The sequence below is a fragment of the Nerophis ophidion genome, linkage group LG21 (genome assembly GCF_033978795.1).
Source record: "Nerophis ophidion isolate RoL-2023_Sa linkage group LG21, RoL_Noph_v1.0, whole genome shotgun sequence".
Classification (NCBI taxonomy): Eukaryota; Metazoa; Chordata; class Actinopteri; order Syngnathiformes; family Syngnathidae; genus Nerophis; species Nerophis ophidion.
This window is the reverse complement of record NC_084631.1, coordinates 22170726-22190209: the sequence shown is the minus strand read 5'-3', so window position 1 is coordinate 22190209 and position 19484 is coordinate 22170726. Positions and strand designations below refer to the sequence as shown.

At 39.5% G+C, this 19484-nt stretch overlaps 1 protein-coding gene across 2 annotated transcripts in view; it reads right to left on the bottom strand.

The window, feature by feature from the left end:
* Window positions 1-16826, bottom strand: part of mcm3ap (minichromosome maintenance complex component 3 associated protein) — a 49213-nt gene extending 32387 nt beyond the window's left edge. The window contains exons 1-11 of one of the 2 annotated variants that reach the window (XM_061882159.1): window positions 16669-16826; window positions 15120-16576; window positions 14182-14429; window positions 13780-13861; window positions 13536-13677; window positions 10988-11181; window positions 8794-8933; window positions 3681-3878; window positions 3189-3457; window positions 2930-3092; window positions 1420-1577 (exon numbers count right to left, since the gene is read on the bottom strand). In XM_061882159.1, the coding sequence (XP_061738143.1) occupies window positions 1420-1577; window positions 2930-3092; window positions 3189-3457; window positions 3681-3878; window positions 8794-8933; window positions 10988-11181; window positions 13536-13677; window positions 13780-13861; window positions 14182-14429; window positions 15120-16488 (2963 nt within the window). In that variant the 5' untranslated portion in view covers window positions 16489-16576; window positions 16669-16826. Of the gene's footprint in view, window positions 1-1419; window positions 1578-2929; window positions 3093-3188; window positions 3458-3680; window positions 3879-8793; window positions 8934-10987; window positions 11182-13535; window positions 13678-13779; window positions 13862-14181; window positions 14430-15119 lie in introns of both variants that reach the window. The other variant, XM_061882160.1, reaches the window with a different exon arrangement.
* Window positions 16827-19484: the final 2658 nt, after the last annotated feature.

The window sequence follows — 19484 nt, the reverse complement described above, 5'->3', positions numbered from 1 at the left end:
GGACAATGGTGTGAAACACCGCAGAGGCCACCACAGTGTATATGTTTATTTTACTTTTAATTCATAGCTGTAGGTAGAAGTGGCTGGTTGTATCAACTCTACTCTTTACTGTCTTTAATGTTCTTTGATGTTGTAAGAGGGATGTCTACTATAGCTATGAGTTGTTTTTCCCTTGGCCTCAGTCTGGACCCCCTCTCCAGGGGCCCAGGATTAGACCGATTTTTTTATTTTATTCTAATCTTTTATTTTTTTCTCCCATTCACCCCCACTTGTTTACCTGTATCTAAACTTTTTGTAAGGGGCGCCGGAAGTTGGCAGACCCGTCAGCGATCCTGTTCTGTCTCCCTGTAATGTTTGTCTGATTTTGAATGGGATTGTGCTGAAAATTTTAATCCTCCCTCGGGGATTAATAAAGTATATCTGATTCTGATTATTAAAACTTCTGGTTAGGTACTAACAAGTACCAACACAGGAAGTGTTAATGACTCGTTAATGATCGCGGATTAGTTCCTTTGTTATGTAAATTATACAGGACATTTCGGTGCTAAAACACATTGCAGCACTGTTATTTAGGTATATTGTTGTATGCTTGTAATGTTATGTGCTAGCTGACATGCTAACACATTTAGGTTGAAGCTAAACTCAACCAACATGTACATGTTAGGCTAACACAACCTTATTTCTTTATTATTTATTTTAGATACCAGACCGATATCAAACTTTCAGACAGATGCCAAATAGCAGAAAGACAGGAAGTGTACAAATCTGACAGCAAGGTGTCCCAGCAAGCCCCATTAAACATTTTGCAGTCCTAACTAACTCTATTTCTATTACCCAATCACACACACTAGAACAGTGGTTCTTAACCTGTGTTCGATCGAACCCTAGGGGTCCGGTGAGTCTGCCTCAGGGGTTCGGCGGAGCCTCTGCCGCGGAGGTCAAGACACACCCAACTCATCACGTAAATAAAAACTTTTCCCCATCAGCGTAATATGGATACCCCCAAACTGATTTGCAGGTGTGTAATTTGTTGTGAGTTCATGTGTTGGTTTTGTTCTTTGAACAAGGTGATGTTCATGCACGGTTCATTTTGTGCACCAGTAAAAAAAAAAATCATACAACTTTGTCTTGAATTAGAATTTTGTATTTACATATTTTTTCACTAAAGGGGTCGGTGAATGCACAAATGAAATTGGTGGCGTTCTGTACCTCCAATAAGGTTAAGAACCACTGCGCTAGAATAAACACATGTAAATCAAGTTAACCGCACATTCTATAGTGGCCGCTTTTGCACTTTCCTTGAGTGGTCGCTATAGACAGGTTTGACTGTACTGTATGTACTCTAAATGTTTTCAACTAAACAATGATAGGAAATGGAACTTAACGATGTAGCCATAACAGAATATCACAAACACTCACCCATCATTGACGTTCAGGTTGTACTGCTGGATGAAGTCAATTGCTTCTGCCGCACTGCGGAACATTAATATACGAACAATGTCTTCCACTGGAAAAGCGGTTGACCGTGGACCCACAGTGTGCGCAATATTCAGTATCTTCAATGCCCTTGCTCTGACCTGCACCAACATATTCAGAAAAAATACTATGACTAATCATCAAAAGCACATATGTAAAATTAGCTACAATGATGTGGTTTTCCAACTATATTTATTTTTGATTTTTACATAAAGAACTGGAAAGACAGATTTACTTGTGTTTTAAAAAATTGCATGGCACTCAACAGTGTCTGACAATAGGAAAATAAACTGAACATGATACATACGCATGAAAGATAGTAGGACAAATCATTTAAATTGACAACAGTTTCAAAACACTTTTCTTTGCAGTTTTTCATACAATAATAGATTTGATTTGACACGCATGAGAAGAGTTGAGCAGCGGATGAACAAACACGACTGCAAATAAAAGTTGACCCGTGTAAATTACAAGCGTTCATCAGAACAATCTAATAATAGACCTGCGGCCAGTACTACAAAGCAAGTTTAACTTATTCATGGTAGAGCAGCTGTCCAGGTACTTGAGGGTTCCTGGTACGAATGCAGCTTCTGCCTTCACTGCCGTTGTGTCCTTGGGCAAGACACTTCACCTACCTTGCTTCCAGTGCCACTCACACTGGTGTATGATTGTGAATAATGTTTAACGGTGGTCGAAGAGGCCGTTGGCGCAAATTAACAGCCACGTTTCTGTCAAATCTAGCCCAGGGCCGCTGTGGCTATAAATGTGCCATCAAAGTGTGAATGCGGACTGAATGAACGAGGGGAGTTCAGTGTTGTACGCTTTCAGACAGAAAAAAATAACTATTTACATCTAATCCATAGTTTCTATTCTCTTTTTTGTTTTGGCAAATTAACTTAGGCCTACATTAAAAACTTGGGATAAACGGTACGAAGATGCCGGATAACAATTTAATTAGTTGAGTCACCATATACTTGTCTTGTCATGAGAGAGTTCACTTAAGAGGGCCATTGTTAGCAGCAAATGACCAATCACAAACATGACCAACATACCAAGATTTTCTGGATAAGGAAAAAATCGGCATTGTACATATAAAATGTGTCTGGATCTATCGAAGAGCCTAATATGGGGTGGTATAGCTCAGTTGGTAGAGGGGCCGTGCCAGCAACTTGAGGGTTCCAGGTTCAATCCCTGCTTCGGCCATCCAAGTCACTGCCGTTGTGTCCTTGGGCAAGACACTTTACCCACCTGCTACCAATGCCACCCACACTGGCTTGAATGTAATTTAGATATTGAGTTTCACCAAGTAAAGTGCTTTCAGTAACTAGAGAAAAAGCGCTAGATAAATATAATTCACTTCACTTCATAATATAGAGTAAACGCTTTCATTTGTAACATTTTAAAGAATATAATTGCAATAAAACATTAGAACTAGAAAAAACAACGTACTGACCTGATTGAAATATCTGTGTAGGAGGCAACTGGCCAGGTACGATGCTTTTTTCACCAGCTTAAAGAAACGCACAAAGTTGTTGCTGTTGAGTGCAGCGAATGCCTGCACTGCAAAAAGCACTTCAGAAGAGTTGCGCACTTCATCACGTAATTGTTGGACTTGCCTGCCCAGACAGGAAGGAAGAAGTTATTTGATATATGCGGGTTAAGCACTCGATGTGGGGTCAAATATTTTCGTAAATATGATTTTGAGAACTGACCGTAGGATATCACCGTCATTGAGATTTAGCAGCACACTGTACTGGCGGAACTCAGCCTCTCCGGGGCAGTAGATGTCCCGGTCCTTAAGGTCCTCATACATTTCTTTGAGGCTCTGGAGGCACTTTGTCAGGTTCTCATTGTTGATCTTAGGCTCAAAAACAGACATCGGCTGTTCGCAGAGGTGGTGAGAGCAGTGGATGTGAAAGCGTGTACACTTCTCTATTAGTGAGACAGTGTGTGGGCAGCACAGACGCTGCTGAGTGATGTCCTGTTGTCAAGAGAAGACATGCTCAGTTGTGAGATTAGTTTGAAATCATTTTAGCCTGAGTATAAATTGGGAATGTCTATGTAATCGATGCTACACTTTTTTATAAAAATAACATACTGTATCGTAATGATGATAATATCCATCTGGGTATAAAGATGCAGTGTGTGACAATATTTCACTAGGTTCTCATCAGTTAGCTTAGCTGTTCTATATAACATCCTACCTTTCGGATGGCACGGGTCCTGTTCCAGAAAAAATCATACCAATCCTGCAAGTTGTCGTGACCCTGGTCAATGACCTGGGTGACCAGATAATCCATGGTCATGCTGAGCACTGTCAGGGGGCGTAGCTCATGGGGAAGGGGCTCCTCCTGGTCAGCTGAAGAACGACTGTACTCTTTGATGGCTGCTGCATGATTCACCTGTATGTAATGTGTGAACAGGAATAAACTATTGGCCATTTATATCATAAGGGACGTATTACGATTTTCCTCTTTTTCAGACTCATTTGTTACAATGTTGGATAATCGAGTTACACAATGCCAAAGCAACAAACCATATGGTGCATGCAAATGGGTGTGAGCTTGCATGTTGTTTTGAATGCCTCTTACTGCTGTTTTTTTTTTTTTTGCATATTTCTTTTTAACGGTGGGCCATTATCGACGTCACAGATTGATGGACGTACTTATACGGGCATGCATCCTTGTACATGCTGTCGGCCAGCTTTACTCTGTCTGCTGAGCAGAGACTGCTGCCTGGAGCCGTGCATGTTATTTCTTCTTGTCTCATGCCCTGTTGCCTGGGTTAATATAATAAACATTTTTGTGTTTAAATGCCCACAGCGTCTTACACAGGACTGTTTGTCAACATGGGATAGCCTAGTATGACACTAAATTAGCAGCTAAACTCAAGACAAAAAAAGACGGCATCGTAGCCACATTACTACTTTGTTTGTGGAAACAAGAAAAGGTACAATTAAGAATCAATTTAATCTAATTGTGGCATCTGCACAATAACATGCAACATGCAGAAAGACAACTGCTGCTAAATGCAAATAATTGTTTATTAAATCTATTTTTGACTGTCTGAAAAAATAAATAGCAGTGATGTTTGTCTTCAATATTTTAAGCAATGTGCTTTTTTAAAAGATAAATTGCTACATTTGCATAGGATGGGGCAATCTAAAGGGAACACCTTCACGCACAAAACTGACAGATGCAGAAAGTGAGTTAAAAATGTGACAAAGGAGTAAAATTTACACCAAAGCATAACCAATACAAACTATCTACATCACAAGGAAGTGTGTTAAATATAGATTAAAAATCATCAAAAGTCCCCTTTTAGAATTACATGTGTGTTCATTACTTTCCCAATAAAATATGATACGATAGAGTTAAATACAATTACAGTTGAACCTCTGAGACAAGCATAGCCAACGCTGTGTGTGGTTCGTGGGCATATGGTCGCACCACACAAATAAGTAATTTGTAGTTCCAAACATTTTTGTTTTGCCTTATGTGGTTTTTAATTTTGCAAATGTGTCATGGATTATCAGAATCAGAAATACTATAAATTACGCAAAGTTGACATATATTTAAATTAAATTATTTGAAATATAAATCGTTAAGCGCAGTGTATTAAACGGTGTTTAATACACTTTTGTAATGATTAATTTATAAAAGGTTAGGTCAAACAAGTATCCCTTCAAAAGGGTTATGTTTCAAGTAGCTCTAGTGTTGCAAACCCCTTGCTCGAAGGCAGTCCTTCTCAAAAAGTACATGCTTTATCACTATTATGCTTCAAAAAGCTGTGCAAAATGTGGTCATTGTAGCCATTAACCCTGACCATTTTTGTTTTGTCGGTTAAAGTGTTTTTGTATGCTGTTCTCCTGAGATAATGTTGCTGATCCATTTGAATGTATTAGTATTTATTGAGTTTACTTTTAAATCAGTCAAAAGAGTTTAGCTTCAATAAGGATAACTTTTTTAATTTCAGACAAATTGATGCACTAAATATTTGCTGTATCGAATTGGACAAAAAAACACTGCTATTAAAAATATTCTTTATTATAAGTTATTTGTTTTACTTAATGTTAATAAGGATATAATGTTATGCAGAGGCGTACTTATAACAATTTTATAGACAATTTATACCATTTATAGTGACAGTGGAAGGGGGATTGTGAAATGCCTCCTGGTAGATGCGTAATAATTGAGAAGCACTGCTACAAAGTGATAAAATTTATAATTTACCAATTTTGGGGGTAAAACTCACATTTGAAGTCACGCCAGGCTTGTAAAAGTGTGATATCACTTAGGACATAGCACAACACCTCAATGTGCCTGACAAAATATTACTGTGTTTTGCCTTTTCTTACAATTTTTTTAGTTACACAAGGATTGAATACTTTTATTCAGCCTTACTTGGCATCAATGGTGGGGTGTTTTATGGTTTATTTGACAGTTTCATTAGAATGACAGCTTGACCCTGGAAGTGATAATTACTTCCACCAACAGATTAAAGGGGAACTGCACTTTTTTTTTTTAATTTAGCCTATCGTTGCCAAACATTATGAAAGACATAACAAATGTATTTTTTTAATTCATTCTAACTCGTAAATAAACGTAAATACAAGTCAGCTTAAAGCGGAGCCAAAGGGAGATCCTCTTTTCTGCCCGTAAAACTCAATAAATAACCACCCAAAAACCCATCATACTCCATTTACATTTTGTGACTTGAATATTAACATAGCATTAGTGATATTATTACACAAACTATTTAAAGCAGCGCCGTGATCACAAGCTTGCGTGCCAATGTGGACATGTTCGACTGATGAGCTGCTTCCTCGTTTCCTTGCTAGTCCTACTTTATTCTAGATCAGGGGTCACCAACGCGGTGCCCGCGGGCACCAGGTAGCCCGTAAGGACCAGATGAGTAGCCCACTGGCCTGTTCTAAACATAGCAGCACTTACCAGTGATCTGCGTCTATTTTTTAAATTTTATTTATTTACTAGCAAGCTGGTCTTGCTTTGCTCGACATTTTTAATTCTAAGAGAGACATAACTCAAATAGAATTTGAAAATCCAAGAAAATATTTTAAAGACTTGGTCTTCACTTGTTTAAATAAATTTGTTAATTTTTTTACTTTGCTTCTTACAACTTTCAGAAAGACAATTTTAGAGAAAAAATACAAGCTTAACAATGACTTTAGGATTTTTAAAAACATATACCTTTTTACCTTTTAAATTCCTTCTTCTTCTTTCCTGACAATTTAAATCAATGTTCAAGTAAAAAAAATGTTTTATTGTAAAGAATAATAAATACATTTTAATTTAATTCTTCATTTTAGCTTCTGTTTTTTCGACAAAGGATATTTGTGAAATATTTCTTCAAACGTATGATTAAAATAAATAAAAAATATTCTGGCAAATCTAGAAAATCTGGAGAATCAGATTTAAATCTTATTTCAAAGTCTTTTGAATTTCTTTTCAAATGTTTATTCTGGGAAATCTAGAAGAAATAATGATTTGTCTTTATTAGAAATATAGCTTGGTCCAATTTGTTATATATATAAGTGTAGATTGGATTTTAACCTATTTAAAACATGTCATCAAAATTCTAAAATTAATCTTAATCAGGAAAAATTACTAATGATGTTCCATAAATTATTATTTTTTTTTTTCAAAAAGATTCAAAATAGCTGGTTTTTCTCTTATTTTTTTCAGTTGAATTTTAAAGAGTCGAAATTGAAGATAAACTATGTTTCAAAATGTAATTTTAATTTTTTTTGTGTTTTCTCCTCTTTTAAACCGTTCAATTAAGTGTTTTTTCCATCATTTATTCTCTACAAAAAACCTTTTGTAAAAGGAAAAAAAATGTACGACGGAATGACAGACAGAAATACCCATTTATTTATATATATATATATATATATATATATATATATATATATATATATATATATATATGTATATATATATATATATATATACACATATATATAGATATATAGATTCATTTATTAAAGGTAAATTGAGCAAATTGGCTATTTGTGCCAATTTATTTAAGTGTGTATCAAACTGGTAGCCCTTCACATTAATCAGTACCCAAGAAGTAGCTCTTGGTTTCAAAAAGGTTGGTGACCCCTGTTCTAGATCATAAATCATGCCTCTCACCTGGATAGTAGAGGAATGAGGACGTAATCTGTCAAGTGGTTACACTTTGACAGCCAATTTGGACACGGATACGGTGAGAACGACACGCTTGAGACTCTTGGTTCTTCTCCCCTTTTTTCGATAGGATTACGAGTCATTCTTTATCTAAATGGCAAAATATGGCCATCCTCGCCGTAACCATCCCAAAGGCAGCAGACCTTGTACAGTAAGTGATATTTTTTTATGTTTGTTGGCTCTAATAAATTCTGCAGTGAGGAGTAATCAGTGATGTAAAAAAAGCGAATGTCGTTATGGGTTTTATTTAATTATTGCACCACGTATACTTAAAATGAGCAAAATACGTAAATATTAAATGTTATTAGAAATGTGCCTGTTACTACATTACATATACACTTACATCATGTATATCAAATCTTAATGGCGGTATTCTGGATGTTTTAAAGGCTTTATTAGCAGACTAGAACGGCTCCCATAAAGCTCCATTGTAAGCAGACTTTTGATTGCAATAATATACTATTTATAATGCATTAAAAAATACATCTGTCGTCATGTCTTTCATAATGATAGTGAACGTTAGGCAAAATTCCAGAAAAAGTGTAATTCCCCTGAAGTATTTCTTGGGGTTTGTCAGTTTGCAAAATGATTCAAAAAGATATGGGAGGATTTTAATTATACTTTCAGGAAATGTCAAAAATGGGATAAGGAACATATGTTTCAATTTTGGGGGCGATACAAAGCCTTTCTACAAGGTTACTTTACCCATCCACCCATCCATTTTCTACCATTTATTCCCTTTTTGGGGTCGCGTGGGGCGCTGGCGCCTATCCCAGCTACAATCGGGCGGAAGGCGGGGTACACCCTGGACAAGTCGCCACCTCATCGCAGAGGTTACTTTACATTTATGTTATAAAGCTACACTTTTCTGTGTGTATGCTAGAAGCCTTGCCTCCTGTTGGGAAGCGACAGACAACAAAATTAAGACGTATGGACTTGGCTATTTCATTTTTCCTTCGATTTGCTGTGTTTGGCTGTCTGTTACAGTAGACGACAACACTCCTCAAAAACGTATTGGCGGACTTTATCTCAGAAAAGGATTGTATTCAACTATAAAGATTCTGCTGTATTCTAAAAACACACAAAACGAATAAAAATGACAAATTACCATTTCTGTGTTCGCATGAACTTCGTACATGCTCAGCTGGTTTCTCGTTTCCCTCATGTATCGCTCCTTCTCGGGACACATGTCAGGACACGTTCCCACAAACACCTTTGAGAGGTCCATGTCTGCGTTTTTGGTTCGATCTAGTGAACAAAAGTAAAGGCTTGACATTTTTCTTTTGCTTGTGGTTCAAAGCAGCTGTTAACAATACCTTAATCTAGTGCAAGGGCGCCCAAACCCCAACAACTGCAGCTTTGTTTTTGTTCTTATAGGCATTCAGCATATTGTAAAAATGTATATATATGCATTCATTATTAACGACTTGTATTGTTAGATAGCACACTAATTTGCTCTGTAATTTATAACACAAGGATGTGGGTGTTTTGTTCGGATAGCTAAACATATTAAGTAATTTACATAGGATTGCTTTTAGCATCTTTAAAGCACAAAACGTTTTAACTTGTTCTGTGACAAGTCTGAACACCCTCGCGCTAGACTCTAGTGCGAGGGTCGGCAACTTGCGGCTCTTTAGCAACACTCTACTGGCTCCCTGGAGCTTTTTTAAAAATGCATGATAATTTAAAATTATGAGGAAATTTAATTTGGTTTCTGTGGAAGGACACACATGACACAAACCTTTCTTTTGGTCGATATACAAATGTTTCTATTAAACATGCTTCACTGATGAGAGTATTTGGTGAATACCGTTTTGTCGTACTAATTTTGCCGGTTGTTGAACTTACCATACTTTGTTTTTATGTGCAACTTTCCCAGAGTTGCCAAAGAAACACTTATTTTATGGACACGTGAGCTTTGTTGATGTTGTTGACTTGTTGGAGTGCCAATCAGGCATATTTGGTCAGTGCTTGACTGCAAGCTAATCAATGCTATCATGCTATTTAGGCTAGCTATATGTCCATATTGCATCATCATGCCTACTTCGTAGGTATATTTGAGCTCATTTAATTTCCTTTACTTATGTCTAATGTGTATTTAATTTATATTTGCATTGTAATCGGCCTTTCCAAACTTCCCCATGTTACAAACCAAAAGCCGCGAGCTGAGCCCGGAAAGGTGGTGCACTATCAAACGCACTTCAGACTCCAACTTAAATCTCTCAAAAAATAGCTTTATTTGCAAAAAGGTCTTCTTTCCAACAGTCCATCCAAGGTTAACAAAAACAACTTTAGCTGCATACAAAGCTATTAACAAAACTAAGGCTAAAGTGTTGCGTAAGAAGTGGTCAAAACTGTTTCCACCGACAGTCTCTGAACCCCACATTTGTCCATTCAGTTTCATCTGTGCACCCCTATATGCTCTCGTCACAGGTGCTGTAAATTACACACAATGTAAATGACAGTTTCTAATTTAAAGCATTTATAATTTAACTTAATAAAAATATGCATCCATCCATCCATCCATTTTCTACCGCTTATTCCCTTTTGGGGTCGCGGGGGGCGCTGGTGCCTATCTCAGCTACAATGGCTACCAAAACCATAATGGCCAACACAAAGTGCAGTATCACAGTAGGCACAAGTATGAATCAAACACCACCACAATGACCAACACCAAAGAGCAGTAGTGCAGTAGGCCCAAGTATTCATCAAACTACAAATTATTAATTGACTTTATATATGCAGGACTACAGAAATATAAATAACACAAATGGCTACCAAATGCATGTATCATGACACATTAACTCTATGTAATATTAGCTCCATTTTTGATAGTGTTTGTGTGCTAATATAGACCACAGCAAATGTTACCCAGCTTGCAAATATTGTAATAAATTCATTACACGAAGACAGTCTGCAGTTTCCTTTAACTTGGACACACACATCTATAACTTTGGCCATTCAAAACCAGTAATTTCCAGGCATTAGCTCACTCTCCTAGAAGCCTACGTTTTACTAAAGTTTTCAATTTTATAAAAATGTGTAGAATAAATATTATTACATTTTAACATTTCTGTCAATGAAGATTTGCGTCAGCCTGCGACACGTAGTAATTTTGATATTAGACTAATATAACTAATATTGACTCTTACATCATGTGTTGCCCTCATTATAACACTTATATGAGGCTTCTATTTTTTTGCGGATCCACACAGATGTTTTTTTGTATCTTTGATCCAATATGGCTCTTTCAACATTTTGCGTTTCCGACCTCTGCTCTAGTGGATAGATGGTAGCCATACCTTGACGCAAAATTTTGTCCCTCTGTTCTAGCAGGCGGTACTTGTCCTCGGATGTTTCAGCCATGACGCCGATCAGGGCGACAATAGCAGAGGGAACGAAACTCTTGGTGCTTTGCATGTCCATGACGCTGTCTTTCTGGTGTTCAGTGTCAAACTGGAGAGACCTGGTCAACAATGGTTTCTTCACAGCTGAGCTGTCAGACAAATGAAAGACAAATATATATTGATGCATTTCCTAGACGCAGACCAACGATACTGATGGTCCAACTTTATTGCTGTCCACATATTGGTAATCGTAGTCTAGCAGAAAGAATCTATAAGGAAGAGGAGGCTAGGAGAGTGCCTTAACAGAACAAAGTAATGTAGTTAGTTACTACGTGACTATTATTGTAACACGCCAGAAATCTGCGTTCAAAGAACTCCGGCTTATTAGTGATTCCAGGAGCCCAATAAAAGTCTGCTGGCTTTAGAGCATTTTCTATTCGTGCTACGGTATTCTGGAATGCCCTACCTGTAAGAGATGCTGCCTCAGTAGAAGCATTTAAAGGCCTACTGAAACCCACTACTACCCACCACGGAGTCTGATAGTTTATATATCAATGATGAAATATTAACATTGCAAAACATGCCAATACGGCCGGTTTAGTTTACTGAAATACAATTTTAAATTTCCCGCGGAGTTTCTTGTTGAAAACGTAGCGGAATGATGACGTGTGTTTGTGACGTTATTGGTTGGAGGGGACATATTAGCTCAGCACCACTTACGGCTAAAAGTCGTCTCTTTTCATCGCATAATTACACAGTAATTTGGACATCTGTGTTGCTGAATCTTTTGCAATTTGTTCAATTAATAATGGAGACTATAAAGAACAATGCTGTTGGTGGAAAGCGGTGTATTGCAGCTGTCTTTAGCACCGAAACACAGCCGGTGTTTCTTAGTTTGTTGTGAAGCCTTAACACAGAGCGGTCAAGCGAACATGTTTCTGTACGTCAACCAGCATGTTTTTGAATGGGGAAATTGTGATATTAAGTCGGCTCTTACCGGAGAAATCAGTGGATTATGCATCCTCCTGCAGCAGCTGTCGAAAAAGGCAGCTGTGAGCTTGGCTCCTCAGCTTCTCTCCGAGACGCTGGCGTGTTCACCGCAGCCATCCGACTTTGAGGTATGTCTTTACAATCTCACTAAAACACTATTAAAGCAGATAAGGGATCTTCCAGAATTATCCTAGTAAATGTGTCTAATTACATCTGAAACGCTCACACTGCCGTCCCCCGGAGCCGTCACTTTTTATTTATTTATTTTTTTTATTTTTTCTAGTCCTTCACTATCAATATCCTCATCCACAAATCTTTCATCCTCGCTCAAATTAATGGGGAAATTGTCGCTTCCTCGGTCCGAATTGCTCTTACTGCTGGTGGCTCACATTATAAACAATATGAGGATGTGAGGAGCCCTCACACCGGTGACGTCACGCGCACATACTTTCGGTAAAGGCAAGGCTTTTTCATTAGCGGCCAAAAGTTGCGAACTTTGTCGATGTTCTCTACTAAATCCTTTCAGCAAAAATATTGCAATATCGCAAAATGATCAAGTATGACACATAGAATGGACCTGCTATCCCCTTTTAAATAAGAAAATCTCATTTCAGTAGGCCTTTAAGTCCCATCTTTAAACTAATTTGTATACTCTAGCCTTTAAATAGACTCCTTTTTGGAACAACTTATCTGCTGTCTGTCTTTTCTTCTCTGCCCCCCTTTCCTGCGTGGAGTGGTCATCTGGTGACCACAGATCAGCCTCCACGGATGCGGCACTAGCTGTTTAAAGTCGGGGCCCAGGACGGTCAACTCCTCTTTGCATCAGTTGGTGACGTCTCTACACCGCTGACTTGTCCCCTTTCATGCTGATCCCCTGCTGGTCTAGCAATGGACTGGACTTTCACATGAAGTCGGGACCGGGGGTGACCATTCCTTATGCATCAGTCGGTGACGTCTCTGCGCCGCGACGTGTCTACATGAGGTTCCCCTGCTGGCCCCACTATGCACTTGACTCTCAGAATATTAACTGTATCCACTCGGCATCCACTGCACCAGTTACCCAGGGGGGTACCTTTCAAGGTTTCTCGTTTTCCCATTGGGTTTAGTTTTTTCTTGCCCTTATGTGGGATCTGAGCCGAGGAGGTCGTTGTCGCTTTTTAGACACCTGTGATTATGGGCTAGATTGATAAAATTTGATTGACTGATTGATCAGTCCAAATATACTTTATTACGTCTTATGCCATCTAAAGTTTAACTACTAATTCTGGACTACTGGTCAACCTCTGATTTTTATAGGTCTATAAGAGGAAATAATGGAAATAGAAATAATTGCTCTCGAGTCAAACTGGCAATAATAATTCTACTAGGATTAAATAAACTCTGCTTCTTCCTACCCCTTTTCGAACATGTTGAATAAAGAAACTGGAATTTGTGGTGTATCATGTTGTATGCCTGCATGTTTGAAAAAAACACAAACTCAACTGAACTACCCATTTCAATAAAAAATACTTACCTGAGGCTGAAGGTGCTGCCAGCTGGAGGCCTGAGCACAGGTCTTCTGAGGGGCGAGGAAGCAGCCTTAAAACTTGTGTCCTCCTTAGCGCCCTCTAGCTCCTTTTGTCCAGATGTGGGTCTGCTACTTTTATCACCTGGACCTAATTTATGCACAAGACAAATACGCACCAGCTTAGTGTCTGCCTACCTATGTTTTATTACAAAAGGAGCATTCATTAAAATAAATGATTTATCATATTTACTTGATTTCTTTTTCTGCCACAAAAGAAGGAGTTCTTTCCGATTAAGGTATTTTCCTTTTTTCTTTGCCTTTGCCGCGGATGCCTGAGAGAAATTACATTTAAGGAAAACAAAAAGGTAACTTAGGTTGGAATCTATTAACAAACCATTGTAGTATGATGAGTGGGAATGGATTGGTGATTTGATTTTCACCAAATGCTACACACACAAGGTAACAATGTCTGTCAGCAAGACATGTAAATAAGAGTGAAATAAACAACAAAAAATTGTTTATAATTGCAATAGCAATGGCTAACACAAAAATTAACCTCATGTGAACAAAAAGACAAACCAGTCTAGCAGATAATTATTATGACATATTGCACAAACAAAAAGCACGTGAATGTAAAATTGGTTTTGCTTACATGATTATCAAAGTGCACAGTAGCCATGTTCTTGCCGGGCCGGCAAAACACTTTGCAGACTTTGCCAAATCGAGCAAAGTGCTTTTCTAATATGTTCCTCTTGTTGAGGGCTGGAGGAACATTTCTGCACTGAATGACAGTGCAGTCAGTAGGAGACATACCACTGAGGCTGTCCAAGCTATCGCTTCGTACACCAGATCTTATAGAAGTCTTCGTTTCCGCCGTCATTTCAGAGGTTTTTGGTGACTCTGAGAAAGATAAACAGAAGGTCAAGTATGGGCAGCAAGCAATATGACTTAAATAGGACTTCAATGCATATGGACCTCCAGTTCACAATGAGTCAACGGCAATATTTGTAGTATTGTATAGCCTCTTCATCAATGCCGCCCTGTGCGCTCGTACATTTTGCAAATGTTGATGCAGATGCCAAAGCCTCAAGATTTTGTGATGTTGCAATCAGGCTAATTCTCATTCAATGGAATCCCTTATCGTCTATGGTTTGGTTGCATCCACTTGTGAGAAGTATGAGGGCGCAACCATCGCTAAGCACTAAACACAAATCTTTGTTTTCTCCTCACTCTTGCGGCATACAGATAATGTCACGGTGGCCATCGTCTGAGTGGCCCGTATCTAAAACCAACTTTGCGTATAATAGAGATACATTTTTAAAAACAATTAAGTCAGCATTCATGCGCCTCCTAATCAAGAAAATTAGGCCTCAAATGGCATAATTTTTTTAAAGCCCATGTTAAATATAAATTTGTGCATTAGTCAGATTAAAAGGCTTGGCTGTATTTAAAAGTAAACGAGGTAATTCAATCCCTCCAGTGTGACTAGAACAACTGTTTCAAAAAACAGTACAGCGTTTGCAAGGTTGTTATTATTATACCTTCACACTTACACACTCACAAAAAATGTAAATTAGTGTGAAAGCTCACCTGACTCTTCAGACTTTTCTGGCACCACCGGGCTCATGGTTTGTACCCCAAATGTCGTAGCAGTCAGGGGTTCTTCAAGTACTTGGGGCTGATCACTCATCTCCTGTGACTTTTGTTGCAGAGTCTCATTCGCCCCCTGTCGAACTGGACTGGACTTGTCTTTTCGAAGTCCACTTAGTGCTCTGGTGAATAAATTAATTGATGGGACACGAGACCTTCTATTGGGTCTCTTTGGGGGTTGTCTTGGTGAAGATGTTTCAGCTGTTTCTTCATCTTCCGCAACAACTTCTGTCACATTGCTTGACAGCTCCATTGAAGGCTCATCTCTCCGTTTCATACCTTTTCTAAATGGTGCAAATACATTTGGCTCATCCTCTTGAGCCACCTTATGGTCGGAAGTAGACTCCGCTGCAGATTTAATCTCACCAAAAGATGAGGGCTGAACAATACTACTTCCTGCAGAAAGTTGCGCCGTCTGAGGTTGAAGGGCTTTGGATGAAAAGCTAAAAGTTGGCACAGTTTTGGGTTGGGTGATGGGTGCATTGGTATTGGAACTAGAGGGGACAGCAGGCTGGGAAAATGTGAACTGCAGCAAGCTGGACGGGCCAGTGTTCTTGGCTGTTGTTAACGGGTTGTCTTGGACTGGAAGTGATGGAGCTGCGGCAGGCTCGGAGAAACTGAATCCATGCGACCCAGACTTTGCACCCAATAAGTCAGCGGTGAAACTTGTTTTCTTTGTGGCGCTGCCAAAAGGTGAGCTGGACGTTAACGAGGTTTGAGGGTTTGTGGGCTCACTAAAAATGGGTTTGAAAAGCACTTCATTGGCTGGCTTAAAACTGAATTCAGGTACAAATCCGCTACTCTGGGTGGGAGGAGCACCAAAAACATTGCTGGCCACACTGGTCGTTGAAGGCCGGCCAAAAAGAGATTGTCCAAAACTCAAAGGCTGATGTTGCACTGAGGAACTTGCGGAACCTGAGAACAGTCCTGACCCTGTGACCTTCTGTCCAAAACCTGGGCCCTGACCAAAGACAGAGGGTTGTGTTTGTCCAAAACTGGGGTTCGCTCCAGTAACTGCTCCAAAGGTGCTACCGAAGTTGCCAACACCCACTGTAGGCTGACTAAATGCCGGGGTGCTACTGGGAAGTGATGTTGCTTTAGTTGATTGTTGCCCAAAGGCAGAGCTCTGTCCAAAAATGATACTCCCGTGGTTTGAGGGTTGATTCGTGGCCGACGGTGTGCCAAACGCTGATGGCTGAAAAACACCAACATTTTGAGACAAACTGTTGGAGGTTTTCTGTTCGAACGACGTGGCGTTGGTCCCTTGCACACCTCCACCTGGTGCGCCTCCAAATGGGTTTGGATTCATATCGCAGGTTATATTTCAATGCCCCCCGCGACCCCAAGAGGGAATAAGCGGTAAAAAATGGATGGATGGAAGGTAAACAAGAGTCCGCCTGGATTTCGACACAGAGAAAACCAGAATCGCGATGGTTATTTTTGCTTATTCAGTTCTAACAATAGCGACTGAAATAAATCAACAACTCACAAAGTGACGCTAATGTGTTCAACATGCCGCCGAGTCGGGTCGCCAACAGTTACTTTACCGGACAAAACACAAGTCGCACATCCGCTTCCGGTCTGACGATGTCATGATGCTGCATTCAAGGCCCCTGGGACATTTCAAACACCCCGCTAGGAGCTGACGAGGTGGAACGTCAAAGCGTTCCTGACTAAATACATGTTTGAGTTTGAGTTTGAGTTTGAGTTTATTTCGAACATGCAAGCATACAACATAATACATCACAAATTCCAGTTTCTCTTTTCAAAATGTTCGAAAAGGAGTAGGAAGAAGCAGAGTTTATTTAATCCTGCCCCTTTTCTTTTACATAACAGTTGCTAAAACTTTTGTTCACTTCCTGTTCTCAAAGTCTTCACAATATACTCCATAAGTAATCACAATTGGAAATATAATGTGGATGGGAGAAAGGGAAATACTCCAAATACTGGGAAACTGGTGTTGTGCCAAAATGTGAATGCCTGCCAAAAAATGTTCGCTGAACCTCTTGGTTTCGTCTGTCCACAGTGGATTACTAGGTGGAAGACAAGTACCGTATTTCCTTGAATTGCCGCCGGGACGCTAAATAATTTAAAACCTCTTCTCACTCCTGCGCTTACCAAAGGCATGCGGTAAAAGTAAGCCTGCGCTAATTATTTTTAAACCTCTTCTCACTCTGGCACTTACCAAATGAATGCAGTAAAAAATTGAGTGTGATGTAAGCTTGGACATTAAATCCTACTGAATAGCTCTTAATTTTCTTCCCTATATGCGATTTCAAATTACCCGTATTGAAATCAGCCTCCTCCATTTTGAAAATGAAGACAGGGGAAGTGTCACTCGTGACGTCACGAGTTTGACCAGGCGGTAATACTAAGCATGCGCTAATTATTTTGGGAAGCGAGTTTGACCCGGCAGTAACTCAGGGCAGGCGCATACTTTATGCCCTGCAGCAATTCGGGGAAATACGGTACTTCATCTTCGTGGCTATTGTAATGCTACGTGTTTGACATTATTTAAGCCTTTGTCGTGTCCGGAAAATGACAGATTGCCTTTTCTGTGGTATTAAAGGCCTACTGAAACCCACTACTACCGACCACGCAGTCTGATAGTTTATATATCAATGATGAAATATTAACATTGCAACACATGCCAATACGGCCTTTTTAGTTTACTAAATTGCAATTTTAAATCCAGCTCAAAGTATCCTGTTGAAAACGTCGCGGTATGACGACGCGTGCGCGTGACGTCACGGATTGTGGTGGACATTTTGTTCCAGCCCGATCCCAGCTATAAGTCGTCTGCTTTAATCGCATAATTACACAGTATTCTGGACATCTGTTTTGCTGAATCTTTTGCAGTTTGTTCAATTAATAATGGAGACGTCAAAGAAGAAAGATGTCGGTGGGAAGCGGTGTATTCCGGCTGCCTTTAGCAACACAAACACAGCTGGTGTTTCCTTGTTTACATTCCAGAAGGTGAAGCTTTACTATGGAACAGAGCGGTCAAGCGAACATGGTTCTCCACCACGTCAACGGGCAGGTTTCGGTGAGAAAATGGTGGTAATAAATCGTCTCTTACCGTAGACATGAGCGGAGCTTGCGTCGTTCCTCGTGCACCTGTCAATGAGGCAGCTGCGGACTCTCTTGCCTCCTCCGACCATCCGCCCCCAAACGTGGGATGCTTCCACCGTGGAGGAGGGGGAAAAAAGCTCAGCCCGGCCGACCGGCTGCCTTCGCCTCGCCTCGTCGAGAAACGCGGCTTCCCTCAGAGACACTGGCAGTCACCACACCAGTGGCCACACCCCTCCGACTTTCAGGTACAACTATATAATCTCACTAAAACACTAGTAACACAATAAGCAGATAAGGGATTTTCCAGAATTATCCTAGTAAATGTGTCTAATAACATCTGAATCGCTCCCATGCACTGCCCTCGTCTTTTTTTCTTTTTTTTGTCTAGTCAGTCACTCTCACTTTCCTCATCCACGAATCTTTCATCCTCGCTCAAATTAATGGGGAAATCGTTGCTTTCTCGGTCCGAATCGCTCTCGCTGCTGGTGGCCATGATTGTAAACAACAACTCGTGACGTCACGCGCACATCGTCTGCTACTTCCGGTAAAGGCAAGGCTTTTTTATTAGCGACCAAAAGTTACAAACTTTATTGTCGATGTTCTCTACTAAATCCTTTCAGCAAAGATATGGCAATATCGCAAAATGATCAAGTATGACACAAAGAATGGACCTGCTATCCCCGTTTAAATAAGAAAATCTAATTATATAAAATCAAAAATTCTACTGAAAAAATGTTATTGGGTGAAAATATTGAATATTTTGTGTTTTTTTCCATAAAAAAAACATGGTTTTCTTTGACAAAAAGAGCATACAACTTAAATCTTTAATAACGTCATATTGACAGATGGACCTAATGTTGGTCTAAAGATTTAAAACTTGAATAATAAAAATTAAAGCTGCAAGCAGCAATGGACGGGACTGACTTTTGCTGGTGTTTCCTGCCTTTACCCATTCAACATATCTTTACCTGCACGTTACCTACCTTCCCTGCATCCTGCAGTCACACTGGTGCTTCTTTCTGTCACCCATAATGTTTGAAAAAAGGTTACGGGTTTTTACAAAACTTTTGTTTTGAAGGGGTAATTGCCAACTTCCTGTAGATTTTAGCTAAAGGATGTCAATTATTAAGATGTAGGTCTTAGTGAGACCTACATAGAGGTTTTTGTCTCATGTCTCTCCGACATTCCTACCGGAAGTTACAAGCAGTTTTGTCTGTGTTTTCTTCCTAGGAG